At 38.7% G+C, this 18,524-nt stretch overlaps 2 protein-coding genes across 5 annotated transcripts in view; one reads left to right on the top strand and one right to left on the bottom strand.

Annotated features, from left to right (window-relative positions):
* Window positions 1-12,178, top strand: part of FMN2 (formin 2) — a 154,788-nt gene extending 142,610 nt beyond the window's left edge. For all 4 annotated transcript variants that reach the window (XM_032185814.1, XM_032185816.1, XM_032185815.1 and 1 more), the window contains 2 exons: window positions 8,466-8,547; window positions 9,992-12,178. In XM_032185814.1, coding sequence (XP_032041705.1) covers window positions 8,466-8,547; window positions 9,992-10,018 — 109 coding nt within the window. In that variant the 3' untranslated portion in view covers window positions 10,019-12,178. The remainder of the gene's footprint in view (window positions 1-8,465; window positions 8,548-9,991) is intronic.
* A 5,336-nt stretch (window positions 12,179-17,514) lies between these two features.
* Window positions 17,515-18,524, bottom strand: part of GREM2 (gremlin 2, DAN family BMP antagonist) — a 39,071-nt gene continuing 38,061 nt past the window's right edge. The window contains exon 2 of the mRNA XM_032184963.1: window positions 17,515-18,097. Within this exon, the coding sequence (XP_032040854.1) occupies window positions 17,590-18,096 (507 nt within the window). The 5' untranslated portion in view covers window position 18,097 and the 3' untranslated portion in view covers window positions 17,515-17,589. The remainder of the gene's footprint in view (window positions 18,098-18,524) is intronic.

Genomic DNA, 18,524 nt, shown 5'->3' on the forward strand with positions numbered 1-18,524 from the left:
ATTTGCTGTTTCCACGTTTTAGAGCAAACACATGGTTTCACGTTTCTGTTCATTCCAGAGTTTCGTTTCTTTTTGCTTGCTCATTATGTCACTGGTTTTACTTCACCTCCAGTCCTGTTCTCTTGCCTTATTTCCTGTTGAGTTTCCTAACCAAATAGTCCAGAATGCAGCCAGCTTCTTTGAGAGCAATCTCGATTTTCATATGCAAATTCTGGAGGAAAGTGATTTCCATCTTGCCTGAAGGTAGACAGGTATAGTCTGAAATATTGGCCACTTTGACAAGAAAAATACATGAATTTGATATACGTTTGATATACATTGTGAAATACATGAATTTTTCAAGAAGTCAGGAAATAGTTATTTAAGTGGTCATATGCTTCTTTGCATTTTATTAGAGTTATAGATAATCCTTAAAACTTTATTTTTGTGTTACTACATTTTCAAGATGAAATTACCATTAATACTAAAGTTATCATCTTTAAAACATGGATTTTAACAAAGTATCATTTTTTTTGCATTTATACATGTGTTTATTTCTACACAGATAAGAACAGTCATCTAGATCACCAAAAATATTGTTGCCAGATAGAAATGCATAAAAACCAAATAGTTCTTTTCCATAGGTTAATAAGATAATTCAACATTCATTTCATCCCTGTCAAGCCAAATTAGAAAGATTTCACTTCCACAATGCAATACCTCCAAACTGAAATTGTTTCGGAGGGTTGTGAAGTGTGTCGTGGATAGCAGTAGGACTGCAAATTGGAAGGTCTCATTTTCAATTCATTTGGCTTCAGTGTCATATTTTAGGCCACTTTAACATGATGCACATGGAAGAAAATATAAGATGTATTCCCAAAAATCTGTTCTACACAGTTAACTGAGGAGGGATCATAATCTGGGTCCCACTACCGGTTACTCTCTGTGTTAACTGGCCAAATTAAAATATTTTAATCTATTTTTCTTTGGTCCTCTGAGCCAAAGTATGATCAATCACTGCATCTTTCAACCAGTCATTGTCCACCCCATGGTCCTTAAAGTAGCCAGGCAAAGAGCCGGGAGGGATGTCAGGAAAGAGGAAAGAGATTCTATATTAGAATATCTTTCTTTGTAGGTAGAGGTTAGGTTTTATCAGTCAGTTTGATGAGACCAGGTACGTTAAAATGTGCTTCTTATCTGTATAAAGTCTTTGCAGTCAGTTACTGAATCATATTTATGTCATCACTTCAATACTATTGGCATGAAAGTAAAAGCTCCACAGTTTTTACTCTACTTTTACGTTGGGAATTGTAATTTTCCCTAACAGTTACTCTAATTTTTATTATTTTTTTATTTTTTATTTTATTTTTTACTAAAGAGAAACTCTTTACCAAAAAGTCATTCCAATTTTTTAGTGACTGAGTCAAAAAAATCTAGGCCCATTGCTCTTGGAAGAGTTTTCCGATAAACATTTTTAAAGTTTTCTATCCTTGATATCTTAAGGATATCTGGCGCTTGATATTTTTGCAGGGGATGTTTTTTTTAATTATTTATTTGTAAAGGTGGTGTTGTTATTATGAAAAAGTTATCTCCAGTGCAGACTAACCTAAGTAAAGTATTTTGGCATGAAAAACACTTTTTATATATCTGATAATAAATGTTGAGGAATATAAGGAATATTGGCATCAGCTTTTGCTTTGTTAGAAAATACAGTATATCTGCAGAAAAATTTCTTCTGGGTTTCATGAACTACACTGCCAAACCATAAAATTAATGTCTCTGTGAGTTTATCATGGAAGTTTTTGTGAACAGCTCTACTATCTAAGGCGTATAACATTCCAGCCTTCTCACTGTGCTTACATTTGTCATGTCATAGTACTTGCTAGTGAAGTGTAAGGCTACCAAGCCTAGATGGAGCCAGTAAGAAATGAATCTGTCTGCCACAGATACTTCAGACAACATTATTAATGTTTAGTGGCAGGAAAGTGGCTCCCCTTCTCAATGGATTGAATGATGACAGAAGTTCTCTAAGCCTTGATAAGATTGTGGCCAGGCTGGCTTTTGGTCTAGAAGGTAGATAAAGCTACTCCGTCTTTTGGGTTTGTAAGGAAGTCTGGTTCCTTTTTCCTGTATACAAGCCAAAGTGTGAATTGCATATTTGTCTCACAGAGTCTTTAAACTTAACCACAGTTTGTGTAAGTTAGTCTAACAATAAATACAAAGTATAAGGAGGTGAAAGTGTTGGAGAAGGGTGTTTTAGTTTTGGTGGAAAAAAGAAACTACTTTGTTAAGGGTAATACTTGTTAGAGTCTCTGAATGTTTCTAAGTGGTTGGATTTGAGATATTAATTCTTGGGCTCTGTAGGTGTCTAGCTGTTCATTCTCTTGTTTGTTTTAAACTAATTGCTTACTACTATGTGTTCCCTACCTGTTTTCTAATTGCTGGCCTTTCAGAAGGTTATCCTTTCTGAAATAATGAAAGCAATATTTTAGCTAAATTTAGTTAATATTCAAGGACGTATATTTGTTCAGATACAAGTTCTGAACATTCTTATTATGCATTCATGGAATCTGCCTTGGGCCTGATGTTGTGTCCACTGCTGTTAATACCTCCGCTCTTCAGATTGCTATATAGAGTTAAACAACTCTCTGGTTGTCTAGACTGAAAAGATTGTTTTAGTTTTGTTAAGATTGTCCTTTTTAAGGCAAAAACAAGAATCAGAGAATGGTTTGGGTTGGACGGGACCCTAAATGATCATCTAGTTCCAACCCCACCCTCACTGGACACCTTCCACTAGACCAAGTTGTTCAAAGCCCCATCCAACCCTGGCCTTGAGAAAACCTGGCCACAACTTCTCTAGGCAACCTGTTCCAGTGTCTCACAGCTCTCACAATAAGGAACGTCTTCCTTACATCTAATCTAAATCTACCCTCTTCTGGTTTAATGTCATTGCTCCTTGTCCTATCACTTCAATCCCTGGTGAAGAGTCTTTATTCCAGCTTTCTTTTAGGTCCCCTTTAGGTACTTGGAAGGAAGCTGTAAGGTCTCTCAGGAGCCTTCTCTTCTCCAGGCTGAAAAAGCTCCCTTAGCTTGTCTTCATAGGAGAGGTGCTCCAGCACAATGATCATCCTCGTGGCCCTCCTCTGGACTCACTCCTACAGGTTGAAATCCTTCTTATGTTGGGGCCCCAAAGATGAATGCAGCACTCTAGGTGAGGTCTCATGAGGTCTGGGTAGAGGAGGAGAAGCATCTCCCTTGACCTGCTGACCATATTTCTTTTGATGCAGCCCACAATACAATTGGCTTTCTGGGTTGTGGGCGCACATCGCTGGCTCATTTTGAGCTTCTTATCGATGAACACCCTCAACTCCTTTTCATCAGGGCTGCCCTCAATCCATTCTCTGCCCAGCCTGTATTTGTGCTTGGGATTGCCCTGACACAGGTCTCGGCCTTGTTGAACCTCATGAGGTTCTCACAGGACCACCTCTCAAGCCCATCCAGGTCCCTCTGGATTCCGAACAAATGACTTGGGAAAAGAAACAAGTAAAAATTGATAAAGGTAATGCAGCTGATTCTATCTTGTCAAACTGATACGCTCGCTTTTAAGCCAAGATTGGCATGAGTTGGGACAGCTTGATAGCAAATGAGCTAAAGACAGTGTACTGAAGTAAAGTCAGTTTGAGAAACAATTGAAAAGTATGAAGTGAGATGGTTTGTCAAGATATAATCAGTCTAGCAAAGCATCTTAGCACGCTGTAAGCTTGTGAATAATTCCCATTACACCGTGTTAACTGTGCCTCCTGGCTTCTTCAAGAGCACTTCATGTGCCAGTTCATAAAATCTTAGAATATCCTGTGTTGGAAGGGGCCCACAAGAATCATTGTGTCCAGCTACTCCTGGCTCCATACAGGACCACCCAAAAATCAAGCCATTTTTCTGAGAGCGTTGTCCAAACGCTGCTTGAACTCTGGCAGACTCATTGCTGTGACCACTTCCCTGGGGAGCCTGTTCCATTGCCTGACCACCCTCTCAGTAAAGAATGTTTTGCTAATATCCAACCTGAACCTCCCCTGACCCTGTTAGGCTCCCTTAGCACCACCCTCTCTCACCCATTCTCAGATCATGCCTGGAGTTAATGTCCCACTTCTAACTGAATATTTGGTTGCACTTGAGAGCAATAGCTCTATATAAAGGGACCAAACAACCTCTATAACAGAATGCATTAGTTGCATAGAACTTAAATAGTTTAAATAGAAACAGATCTTCAAAACAATAAATCAATCTATACACATGCCTGCCTTTGCCTAAGGGTCATAATTCGCAGGCACTGGGGAACACCCACCTTCTTCAGACTCTTTTTTTCCACAGCCCCCCTCAGTGGCAGCCTATCTTTCCACACAGGCCCTGACAATTGAATCCCTGCTCCTTTCCTAGGAATGTCTTGTTAACTGTTTCATGCTCTGAGTGCTTTGTTCTCAACATTGGTAGAGCAGCAGTGTCACTTTGGCCTTGGGCCTGGAAGTATGTCATTGTCTGCATTTTTTTCCCTTTTTGTGGCTGTTGGGAGGAGCACAGATTGCTCTTGTGTTTTCTCAAAACATCCCCTTCCCTTTTCCCAACATTAGATTCCATGAACCTCTTCGTGAAGCTCTAGCGACTGACCATAGATGAATAGTTAAGCCAGTCTTCCTGATATAACAGCTGGAGTTCACACAATTTTTGCACATCTTGATCTCAGATTATTGCCTTGCATATCCACACCAAAGTTGGGGGAAGTAGTGTAGGAAAGGTCTGAGCAAGAGGAGGGTATGCAGGAATTTGCTACAGTAAAAATAGGACCTGAATTAATAATGAGTTGACAGAAGTAAGGTATTTTTGCCCACATCTTGTGAATTTGATAGTCAGAAAGATGAAGAATCATTCAGGAGCAGTGGAGAAAACCTAAGAAGTTGAGAAGGATTGCCAGTGGCAATTAAATAATATTTTCCAACTGAATTGAGACTATTGTCTTTATCTCAGAGAAAACCCTTTATCTGCTTTTCTAGACCTTGCAGTTTAAATGGTATTGATGTTCATGTCAAAAAATATCTGTTTGTTCTGGAAAGATCAAACTACTTTAATCTTAAATTTAATAAAATAATTATTAAGCTTAATGGTTGGTCTTTGGAAAATGTACTTGTGCACTGCAGAAATTGATACCAGCTCAGGTTTATGACTTAGTGTTGTGGAAGGCTAATGACTGCCTTTATCTCTATATTTCACCTATTTGCTGGCTTACACACACACACACACACACACGTACATACAGCTGTATATTTGTACAGTATTCTTGGCTTCCAGTTATAACGTGGTCATAAACTAAGCCTCCTAATAATGAGACTTTGATGTGCTACCTTTTGCCGTTCTAATATCTCTTGCTGAAGAAGCAAGAAGTATAGGTTGTATTGGCTTCAGTGAGGCTCTATCCAACCACTTGAATCTTCTTGCAGGATTGGGGCCAGGAGACAGCAAGCTATCCCAAACACACACAATGAGTCAGTGATATGGTTGGAACTGGAACTGAGTGGCTGCTAGCTCTCAGCTTTGTCTCAAGTGCTTTAGGGAATAATGCTTTTTGTCTTCTGCATTCCCGTTGCTATGAATAAGTAGGCTCAAACTCCAAGGAATTTTACAAAAGCTCCCAAAAAACTTGGGACCACAGTTATACCAGCGTCTCTTACATAATCCTAGAAAAATGGCTAGTGCAAGCTTTAAGGTTGTCTTTTCATCAATCTTGAAGCTGTGAGGTTGTTGGTTTTTTTTTTTTTATGTGTAATTTAAGGGACAGAGAAATTAAGACCATCTTCCTCACTGAGTGGCATTGTTATTAGCATTTTCTTGTTTCAAGCCAAGACAGCCTTTCTCCAAATAGCTATTTCTCTAATAGAAACAGAATATTTAAAGGTGTTACACTGGCAATGATGCTTAGCAAGACCTGTTTTTTACAGAATAACCACTATCACTGTATTATTAGGTTCCATTCTAGAATGAGGATTTTTGTTTTGAGTAAATGTTAGACCTACAGGAAACCATGCCGTCTTATGACCTGGTATGTTAGGCAAGCAGTGCTCAATATATCCTTAAAGGGGGTTATTTAAACTGGACAAAGACTGGAACTAAAGATTTCCTGACATTTCCTGAGAATAACATTTAGGTCTGTGTGAACTGGTTCAGTAAATGCTTTTGTATATTACAAATGCTATCATTTGCATGTTGAGTATCCTGAATACCTGAATATATTAAATTGCTTCTATAAAACAGTCATCTTGATAACCTCAGTAGTACTAATACTGTCCCCAGGATTTGATACTAGTTTACCCCTAAGTAAGGTTTCATTTTCTTATGTAAATGTCTACCTGTGAAGGGAGCTAGCTATAGTCATATTTGAAAATGAGGAAATCATATCATAAATGAGCTATTTAATATCTGTAAGAGTAGCTTTTGATAGCTTGGAATGTGTCTGACTTTTTGAAAATATCATTGGAAGGTCAATATCACAAGTACTTTTCCTCCTTCGGATGTAAGTAGAAGTGAATCAGAAGAAAAAGTAGAATTTGGGGGGAAAAAGTATCTTTGAATTGTACTGCATTCTATATTATTCCCATAAGCTTTTACTTAAAACTATCACCAAGTTTTGGCTGCCACATTTACTGGATCTATTTAAATACATTTTAAAGGTGAATTACTTGGCTGTTTGACATTTTTGTTCTACATTATGCTACAGCAATCTGTCTGATTTGAAGTCAGATAGAAAGTATTATAGCTTGAAAATAAGAGGTCTCAAAAGCTTCCCCACCTTCCCCCCACCTGTGCACGTAAAGGTCTTCCTACACTAATAAAATATATGGTCATCAAATGAAGAGAGCAGCTTGTTGGAAGTGTTGGAAAAGAACTGAAGTTTAAATTAATTTTTGAAAGTACAAATTTGAGACTTATGAAAAGAACGAGGTGTGTCTGATGAAGCTGGATGTTGGAGAGATGAATGCAAAGGCAGTTTTTGTAATGTGCTTAGCAGACCCAGCTGGAGTCATATTTTCAGAAATCTGGCCCTTACCACACACACAAAAAATATTTAAAAAAAATAGTAACATGAAGTCTGATTCTCTCATTGCCCTATGTAGCCTCAGTGAAATAGTAGATGTGAGTGGTCTGGAGATGAACCTCAAGGAACCAGCCAAGATATATCATTTCTTTAATATAATTTTACTGTTTTTTTTTTTTTCATTGTTGGATAATGATGAAAAAGCACAGTAAATGCCATCCAAAATCTATACTGTTGGCAAGAGCAAGCCAATATAGGATTTACATTTTTATTTTCTACTTTCTTATTTATAAGTAATAGTCTAATTTCTCATTAAAACAAAGTGTACATATCTCACACCACTTTATGCCATCACATAAAAAGGGTATATATAAGTCTTTGAAGCTCAGAGAATTCATAACATAAATCTGTATTATCAGTGTTTCAATAACCATGTGCATTTGGAAGATTGATCTCCAAAGCGAGCAAAAATGTTAGAGCAATGTTCTGCAGTGTGCCATTGAGCTCACCAGACTGATTCTGGCAGACTCCCAGTCTGAATATAGCCTTCTGGCTTTTGGGGTTGCTTTTGGGGTTTGTTCCCTATCTGGATGACTGAAAGGACATTTATCTCATCACAATGTGACATTTTGTGGTATTTCACAAGGCCTAATTTGTTACCATTTACCAAGTCAGGAAATGCTAATAAGTGACACCCTCATATCTGGAACCTGCTCTTCTCTTTGCACCTAAGCAACCAAGTATATTCACCTCCAGTATTCATGTAAGCCTCACTGCTAACTTTCAGTTTCAGAAAGAGATGTGTGCAGTGTTGTGCGCCATGTTGGTTGTAAACATCATGTTCTGTAAGAATGATTCTGGACATTTTCATTTCTAGGAGACTGAAAATTTAAAGTTAGAGGGTGAAGGCTGGAATTGTAGCTGCTTTGCCATTTTTATTACAAATAAATTTGGGCTAAAGAGAAATTAGCTTGGTGAGAATCTTCACCTAAACTGCAGTCGAAGTAGTGAGGTCAGGAGTGGTTGAAAAATGATTTCAAAATAGTCATGACACGAAAAGTAGCTTTCATAGCATTGTTTGGCATGAATGCTTTGAAAGTTAGTCTTCGTGTCTTCCAGTGTATTTTAAATCCTGCTAGACTTGAATCTTTAACTACAACAAAAGTGATTACTTTTGTAACTAGTATTGAATATACCATTGATTACGCTTGACCTTGTAAGTGCTAGAGCCTGGTACTCTGACAACAACAACCAGGGAGTGCAAGTGGATTGTGGAGCCTGCTAATAAAAATATGGGGAATAAGGTCCATTTGTATCTTCAGGCCTAAATTTTTAAGTTATATACAGCACTATTTTTGGAAATTGTTTTCGTCTAGTGGAATATTTATAATTTGTCTCATTTCAGAGTTAAAGAAGCAGAGGAAGTCTGTAGGCAGAAAAAGGGGAAATCACTATACAATATAAGACCAAAACATGATTCCGGAATTGTAAGTAAAAACTGTAGCTATACTTCTGTTCCCATCATTCACCCTACCTTTTTCTCATTGACTTTTATAAGTATGTTATTCTTGATATGCTTTTTTTTTTTTTTTTTTATGCTTCCATAAATGGTGTTAATTTGTTAGATTAACAAGTAGTTTAAATGCTGCCTGGTAATGTTACTCCACAAAATAGACAGAGCACAAGCAAGAGTAGCATATTATTGTTCTGTCCTGCCAATCTGTCTGCATCTCAGTCTTGATGTGGGATGCACCTGGACAGGAGAAAGGCCGTTACAGTCTTCAAGCTTATTCAGTCTGAAATTACTTGCTTCTAAACCTACAAAATGTAGGGAAAGTTCATGATAGTATGCATTTTTCAAGTTGGATCTCTGTGTCAAGTACTAGTGGCTTCTGTTCCACTTATCTGTATGTCTTTGGAACAGCAGCTCTAGGAAAAGATAATACTGTGCTCTGACTGTTTTCCTGAAAACAGATAAATAAATTTAATGATAGATGAGTAATTCTTGTCAAATCAGTGAAAAATTTCCACTAGGATTGCCAAAACGTTGGTAGGACCATGACTTCTTTTACAACAAATCAATTTTCCTATGGCACCTCACATTAAAATTATATCTGTAGCAACTGGCCATCAATTATATTTGTAAAATCTTATAACAGATGATTTTTTCATGTGTGCCCCCAAGCATTATTTAATTGTTTTGTGTTTTGTTGTCATGGTTATTTTACTGTGATACATCTGTCAGATGAAACAGGTTGTAATTTCTGTATTCCAACTAGCATAACCTGAGACATGAAGATATGATATGGCATTTATTTCTTAATTTTAGAGGTTTGTTTTTTAATTTTAGAGGTTAGCTCCAAAAAATGGTGGTGTATTTAGGGAGTTTTGGCTGTGGTTCATGCCACAGGAAATGTAAACAGGGTAACAACTTGGTTAGGAAGGATAAACTAGATTTTACTTTATCAATTTTATTTGAAACTGGATCAAGAGGCTTTAAAAATATAAAAATGTTGATTTGGATTTCTCCGTCTCCCCTGCATCTTGCTGAATGTAAAGGCACTGACATATAGTTTCTAAAAATAACTACAGGCTTAATTATTCCTGTATCATTACCATTACTATAGTCACTGAAACTTGGACTTACAGATAGGCCTGAATATCAAGATCTTGGATTATATACCACTGCAGTCATTCACAGTTACTGAAAATTTGATAGAGTGAAAAGGGAAGTAAACAAAATATTTCACAAGCAGTGTTTAGCTACACTTTACATCAGTTCTAGTTTCAAAGGGATGTTATTTGTGAATTCAGCTCCAGAGTAGGTATAAATGTATGTTAGCCTATGTGTTTGTGTGCTTTACATATTTGTGATATTTTTATGTATATTCAATTTCTGCTTTTTTTTTTTTGTTATTTATTATTTTTCAGAAAGCCAAGATAAGTATGAAAATCTGAGAGAAGAAAAGCAAAAGCCATTGTTACCTGGTTACCAAAACTCAACATGTCTGTGGGTGGGGGGTGAAGGGGAAGGAAACTACACCATCCCAATCATTTGCTTTCTTGACCTTTTTGAATTTGCTTTCTGTTCTCTAGAGTTTTCCACCAATTGATGTGTTAATATACATTCATGAATGAGTGTAATCACTTTAATGGAGTGCCCAGCAATAGACTAGGTATGGACTTGAAACACCTTCCTTGTACTCTGTATCTCCTTTTCCACTCAAAAATGATATTTTGTTAAGTGTATGGTATATTACAAATAGGCCAAGTCAGCATGCATAAAAAGCAGCATCTGCATCAGTTCTGAACATGCTGGAAATTGCATTAAGTTTAACTTCATAAGAATGCTACTTGATAAAGTAAAACATTTCCATTCCTACTGGCAACATCTGTCTATGACAAATACTTCATGGCACTGCACTTAGATTAGGGAAAGAAATGTTACTCCTAGTGAATTGTTTGTATCTGTTTCATGTTGGCATTTTGTTGGCATTTGTAGTTTGTATTTTGAATCGTTAAGTGCTGTTTATACAGTATAATCAATGCTTTCCCAACTCGTTTGGTTGCCCTCCATGACTAAATATTTGTGGAACAAGATGTTTACTATAACTATCTTTAAAATCGATAAGGCAGCATACTTTTACTTCATCTTTTGCCAGATAGTGAATGTCAGGTGGTAATGGGGAGGTCAGAAATCCAGCATTTAAAAAAAATAAAAATGAAAGGCAGGAAAATACAGAAAAGCACAGAAGTACTATGGAGAGTATGAGATTAGGCTATTATAGTTTGTTAACATTATAAATTAGCTAATACTTTTACATGAAATTTAGAAGGTGTAGTATAGTTTTAACTGCTGATCAGTTATGTCAGGCAGGCTTTCGGTCACATGTACATGAATTCCTTTTGGAATTAGCTTTACAATTAATTTAAAACTCCTTCAGAGAACCATTAAAAGATGCACATGGAGACTGACATTTATGGAAAACAGTAGCCAATTCTAGTGACAGACTTAGACTACCAACTAATTTACATCAATTTCACACTTAATGTAATTGCAGAGTTTTCCTCCAGGCTTTCAGCTTCCCTCCCTTAGGAGGTCAATGATTGAAATCTATGACTTAGGGCTTCCATTTTAGACCACATGCTTAATTCCTAATTTCAATCCAGAATTTACTGTTCAACCAGTAACAACCCATTCCTCTGGTCTTAAATAAATAGCCCCAAACCAATCAGCCTGATTGATAACGTTTTGCTTTCATGGCTGGCTTTTCCTGAAAGTAACCAGTGTGTGCAACTGAACTAGATGCACATGCTCACAGTCTTGGAGCCTGAAAGATGCTGGGGTAAAGCAAATGAGGTCTAACCTGCTGGGGTGTGTTGTTCCCTGTCTAATCTAGCACATTGAGACATTCCTAGTGTTCCAGAGGCTATAATATTTATACAAGGTGTCATAAAAGAAAGTGTGAAATTTGACCTCAGGAATCTGTTATTCTTCACATATACCAAGCACTAGAAATGATGTTTTTTTCACTATGTGAAAAGCAAGTCTCCTGTTGCTGACAAACCTATTTGAAATTCTGTTGTTGTAATAATTTCTGGCAGGGATATAAATTTACCAAGAACAGAGTTCTAAAACTTTGTGTTGATGGGAGTAACATTACTATTTGGGGAAGTGAAAAGAAGATATTATTTGTTGTTACAACTAACTTATGGAAAAAAAAATCTTTAAAAAATAAAGCTATTTTAATGGCACCGATTCAAATCCATGTTTGTATTTATGTAAACAGTAGTCTTTTCCTCTTAACTTTGCTCCTAAGTGCAAGGATACAGTAGCATGTTTTCATTTGTAGCTTTCCTGTTTCCTTCAGTACCTACAGTATGTATATTACTATACTAAATGAAATAATAGATCATCTAACAAAGATCACTATGTGCAATACTGTATTTAGTGTTTCTATTTCAATTTTTTTAGAATGTTAATTTATATGAAAATAAAATGAATAATAACAAAATAGTTGCCTTCTCTCTTCAATCTCAGGCTGTGCTGTAGTTTGCTTGCAACCATTCACTCCCAAAGCACCATTTCTCGTCAAGGAAAAACCTTTGCGAAGGGATCAGTAGAAAACAGGATTCTCTTTCCTTGCCACTTGGAAGCACAGTGACAGTAATTTCAGGTTATGTAGACATATGACTTCTTCCCTGGGTGGTGATAGTGAGGACTTACAGTCTGATTGGGCAAAGGGCTCTGAAAGTCCTCACTTCTCTGGCTTGTGCATACCTTCCAGTAGTGCATTAGGCTTAGGTGGTTCAAATCCATCTCTTTGCAGCTGTGGAGCTGATTTGATACACAATAGAAGCCTGACTGCATTCTTACTACAAAGGCACCTTTAACCTGTTCCTATTAACACTGCCAACAGGCTCATGAAATTCCTATCAGGACAAAAACATGCTTTCAAAAGTATTATCTGTTTATTATATCTTTTATATACATATTAATGAAAATATGTTTTTTTTACATCATTAAAGATGTTGTATATGTCTAACAACCTTGTAGTACTGTTACATACATATTAACATACATACATGCTACCCTTTTCACAGGATCTGTAACACAGATGCTAAAAGTTGTTTGCAATTCTGTCAAAGGTTGACTGCAGCTGGCAGTACCAGGCTATGACCTGAAGAAACAAGCTACTATGTAGATTTCCTCTTTCATTGTGCTCTGGCTCAACCTATTTGGGCACCTCTCTTGAAAACAGGTTGGAAACAGTTATTTTAACTTCTATACAGAGTAAAGTAGCCCATTATGTGCAGCATCATGGCTGACCTACAGCACTCCCAGCCTAACTCTCACTATGGCTATTTTGTTCAGTGACGCACAGCTTTTTACAGAATTCTGGCTTAATATATATATATATATATTTTTTTTTTTTTTTGGCTGTTTGGTTTTTTAAGAGGTGGAACAGCCCCTTAGGTCCCTTCACCCCCTGTTTATTGCAACATCAAATGTTCCACCTTTGTTGACTGTGAACCCCATATATCACGGAGTTACTTAAATTGCAGCAGCTAAATAAGGACTTTCATACCTGAGCAGTGGGTGTAACTTACTGAGTATGAGAATAAAAGTCTGGCTTTTATGAGGAACTGTGAAGATTTGTAGTGTTCTGCTTTGCAAATTAAAGTCTTTCAGAAGCATGGTACTTTGTCATATGTGTTATGACGCAGTAGTGGTTAGCTTTTTTGTAGCAACTTTCATCATCCCAAAGCACTTCCAAAAGTCAGTTAAGTATTAACCAACAGTGGCATTGGGAATGCAATTAGTAATATCTTCCATATGTTGTCATTTTTTCTTGCCTGATTTCTCAGTGATGAGCGTAAGAAGTTGGAAACAGTTTATTAATTTAGAGAACATGTAGCAAGTCTTTTCATTGTCATTATTTTCTTGCATGCTCTAGGTTAATAAGGAGAACTGAGTTTATGCCAAGTCCTTTATATCAGTTAAGTTACGCCAAATTTGAACCGCTGTAGACACAATAAGTGAAACTGATAGAGCTGATTTTTTTTTCTGAAGATAATATGAACTGGTCAACAAACGAAGAAGACAAAAAAGAATGTCCAACGTCATTCAGATCTACTGCCCATCAATCAAATGAGACCTACGTTATGGAACAGGTTTTCCAGGTTATTCTCTTGCTTATGGCAGACCCATCTGTATCTGATAAACATTCATCCAACCTACTTGTAAAGGCTTCTAATTGTAAGTCCATTGTCTCAGAAGCATGGTGTCTCTCTGAAGATAAAGAATGATAAACTTTCTGTTGAGTCAAAACTATTTTCTTATTTATTCTCAGCTGTAGCTCAAATTTAAGCTCTTAGAAACTGGGAGTCTTCATTTGTCACTCATCACAGACTGGTGCCCTGCCAAGTCAGCAGTTCCACAGTGGTACAGCTAACACCAGTCGCATTTAAGAAATACAGGATCTATCTGACCTACTGCCTCTTCCATCGATGCTGGGAATTTTGCCTTGGTCTTGGACTGCTTCCACAACAGGGACTTTATTGGATTACTGCATAAACCTCTGGTACGCTTTGGTAGTCAGGCAGCTAGAGGCAGGGAGAGCCAAGCTGGAATCTGGGTTGTAATGCAAACAGATACAAGTTCAGGTGGGTGCTGGGCAATGAAGCTACTGGAAAAGCATGACAGTGGCTAAGAGATTGGGCAGAAGCGAGGGGGTGGTTGGAGAAGATGGCTGCCTGAGCTGCTTTTGAGCCAAGTGACGGAGTCATTTGCAGGTTCTTAGTAGAGGGCCCTGACCACACTTACTTAGGTAGTGAAAGCACAGCATAACAGTAAAACCAAATTGCTTATAAACCAAACAAGCAAAACTCACAAATTCACAAATTAAATTGCTGAACTATGAGAGGCTTTGGTCAAGACATCGGGGAAAGGGAAGACAGCAAAGGGTTTCTGCAATGTCAGTTACTCTGCCATACAGGAGACAGCCCTCCCTTCCTAGTTGTGGGTCTAGGTGCTTCTTTCAAGGTCCACGATAGGCATCTCTTCTGGCCAAATGATGCTCACTCATGTTTTCCTTTAAGATTATTTTGTTACTCCCTTTTCCCTGGGTTGGAAAGCAAGCAAACAAACAGCAAATAACACACACTACCCTATACTTTGAGATTCATACAGTGTACTCCTTCAAGAGTTGATAGCAAGAGTTCAAACTCATTTAAATCTTAATACAGGTGTGTTGTTTTTTTTTTCCCTATGGGGTAAGTTGGTACCTATTACATAAGGATCTACCTGCATTTTAAGTAAAATCACTTAGGTTGAGATAATAGTTACTTCTCTTTCCACAAATGATGTCAGCAGTTCAGTTCAGTGAGCTTTGGTTGTGCTCTTGCCAGTTAACCAAAAAAAGGCCAGAATTTGTACATGAATAAATGACTCCAGAATCTGCTATTAGTTCAATCTGTTTTCCTCTCTTCGCTTGCAGGTATCTTTGCAGTGGAGCGGTGGGGTAGGGGAAAAGGGGAGAAGTAGCTAGGCTTTCACAAGCTCTTAGGACAATCCATTTACCTGCATCTAGTATGGTCAAAAGGAAGCTGAAAAATATACTGATAAGAGAGTGGCTGGACACAAGGTGTTGAAGCAAAGCCTGTACACCTGGATGCCATATAACCCTATAGTAGCTTTATTATTCAATCTATAATTTAATAGTAGACCTATAAAATAATTACATTATACTTAAAGCATTTCTTCATTTTTGTTTTCATTTATAAAACAAGAATTAAATACAGTTTTAACCATCACAAGCTCAACTCAATTTTTACATAAACAATAGCTCCTAGATGGAGCTTTAAGCTGCAGCATATTCATATTGCAATCTGGGGAAAAAAAAACAGGCAGGGCATAGCTTAAAGATAAAGATTCTTGCACATTTTTCCTAACTGAAGTCACTAGGGTGTTTTTCTCTCTCCAGTCCAAAATGCCTGACTTTCAGTTCATTTCTTTCAAGTGGAGACTGAGATCCCTGGAGTCATAATAGATTACAGCTATTGCCACCTTTCCCCACACCCACATTGATACTATCAAGCCTAGAATGAACACATCCCATTTGGTGGCTGGTATGACTCTGGCAGCATTGTACTGACAGCCTCTAAATCAATCCAGTGTGAAGGGTCTCCCTGTGTACTTCTGAATGATCAGCAGAAAACCTATGGCTGTTCACCTAATAGGGCTACATACCTGACTAACCTCATCCTGCCCGTGCCAATCTCCATAAACCGCTTGGTGAGCTCTTGTGGAACTCAGTCCCAAAAGCCTCTTAGAGCAGCCTGTCTCGCATAATGTGGCACTGAACTCTTTGGCTGGCCAGAGGTCTAAATACGTTAACCCCTTGAAGTGGCTACATGTAAAGAGGCTGGCAGGAAAGAGTTCCCACAGCAAGCTGGTTTCAGTAGATGCAGATGCTGAATCCTAATTCATGCATCAGGGAGTCAACTTGTCATTTTTAATTTGTAAGCTTCAGACGATTGAGCATGCATAGGCTTTGGTTTGGGGAAAGGGGCTGGTTTGTTTTTAGACATCTTAGGATTTTAATGCAGCTGGTACTAATACAGATCAGAACTGGAACAACAGGATATACAGGACATGCTAACTCCACCAACTGAATAACAACACAGTATGATCAAAACGAACTGCAAGTGTTCACCAACACTTGATTATGTAGAAACAAAAACGCACAGTGGACCACCAGAGCTGTAGTGATTACTGCTGACTCTCCCCCTGTTCATACAGCTGTGACCATTCCCACAGCACTGACTGATGGGTCTGTCCTTCAACTCTAACATGTTAGCATGGTTTCCAGTCAGAGATGCCACTCCCAACACCTGATGACACTAATGCATAAGGCAGCTTTTGTATTCGGACCCAGCAATGACCAAAATTTTGTTCTTTGTGCAACAGTGCTTTTATACCTTAAGTGAAACACTGTTAGGGTTCTCAGCTCCTCTTCCACTACCCATCCACCTTCCCCAGTCTGAGCAGGCATAAATATAAGATATAAATGGATGTTGTCCTTTTGAATTAAGAAACACACACATATATAACACACAAAACCTACTAAAAGCCTAGTTAAAACGTTCATTTTAAGCCAGGCAGCTGACCTAGCAACCAAGTCTCTTACTCAACACATTTTAATCTCTGGCATATTCTGCCACAAGAAAAATATACATGGCTAGGTCTATAATACTTTAAACAGCTGTTTACTATAGCTAGGTTACAAAACAAACACTGCTGCAGAGACCACGTGTTCAGTGTATTCCAGCCACAGCAGCATAAGAATCCATCTTCAATCTGCTGATGTGATCATGGTGGCTGACCTGACGCTTCACCCTCTCCCTTTCAGTTCTCATCTGCAGTTCAGACTACAAGCCCCGAACAGTTTGTCATTGCACAATTAAAGCTGTCTTAAGAAGCTGAGCCTCATCAGAGGGTCTCACTTCCTTTCTGCGTGTTACCCCTTGCTACTCTTCTTGTCTGCATCATCCGGTTCCAGGCTGCACCACAGCACGTCAGAGTGAGTGTAGCAAGCTCTGAACCAACGCATCAGGAAGGCGTTCTCTTCTTATGGAAGGGACTGGAGTGTAGGGCAGGGGGCTTTACTCCACACAGTGGAAACATTAATGCTGGATTCAGCCAACTGGTCACTTAGATGATCAATCCCAGCTTCTGGGAGCCTGCTCCACTCCGGAAGATTCAACCGCCAGATGATACTGGACATACGCTGAAACTTTATGGTGAAGTGCATAACACAGCCCGTTAAAAAGCTTTATTCCAGTAGGCAAGTGACAAGGAGCCTTTCCTTGTTGGAGAGATGCCTTCTGAAAGAAATCAAACAAACAAACAAACAAAAAAAAAAAAAAAAAAAAAAAAACAAGAAGAGACAGTCTGCCCAACAGGAGAGGAGAGGCAGCAGTAAGTCTGGTGGAGACAACACCAATTAGTAGCTACACGTCTGCTCTCACAGTTTGCCCGAGTTGTTCAAATTCACAGACATGCAGCGGCACTGCTTCACCTTCTGAATTTTCTTGAGTCGGAATGGTGGGTCCAGCTCAGGGCACTCCAGCTGCACTGTCGAAGAGGTGACCTTATGTGGCTTGCAGAAAGCACAGGACTGAAAGGACTCCTCCTCCTTTTTCACGTGCCGTGGTATGTAGAAGGAGTTGCACTGCCCATAGCAGAAGCGGTTGATGATGGTGCGGCTTATGCAGCCCTCCTCGCTGACAGTCTGCCTCAGGGGCTGTGTTTTGCACCAGTCGCTCTTGAGGTACTTCCTTTCGGTGACCACAAGGGCCTCCTGGCTGGAGGCCAGCACCTCCTTGTTCAGCTGCTGCCTCCTCTCTGAATTGTTGCTGCTGCTGTCTTTGTACGGGGATGGGATGGCTCCTGCAGGGCGGTTTTTCCTGGTGTCTGTTAGTCTAACCAGCGCTGCCATCAGGAGGACCGACAAGGCAAATTTCCAAGTCATCCTGCAATGGCAATACAAGTAGCTGTTAGAAGAGACACAGTTTCAAACCACAAGATTGTAATGGAGTTTTAACTTTACACATACTGTTAGAAAAAAATGAGACCTTACTGCCTTTGCAATCTCACCACTTTTCCTAAGAGATTAGGGGTATATTCTAGGGTGAATATCTATCATGAAGAGGCCAGGCCCTGTTGAAAAATCACAGCTTCCAGCTACTCTCTTTCCCTCATAGGGAAGCTTCTGCTTTCATCACTGAACCAGTGACTTTACAGAAGCTTCAGCTAGAAAGGTTTCCTCTTTTTCTGTGAAATCCTGGGCCAAACAGCTGGGCAAATTTCTGGCTAGTGAAGGCTCAGGAGACTCCTGCCAATACTGTGACAGCTCATTTGTGGATGGCTGTGGAGAGGAGAAAGGAATACCAGGTTACA

Source organism: Aythya fuligula, chromosome 3 (assembly GCF_009819795.1).
Source record: "Aythya fuligula isolate bAytFul2 chromosome 3, bAytFul2.pri, whole genome shotgun sequence".
Taxonomy (NCBI): domain Eukaryota; kingdom Metazoa; phylum Chordata; class Aves; order Anseriformes; family Anatidae; genus Aythya; species Aythya fuligula.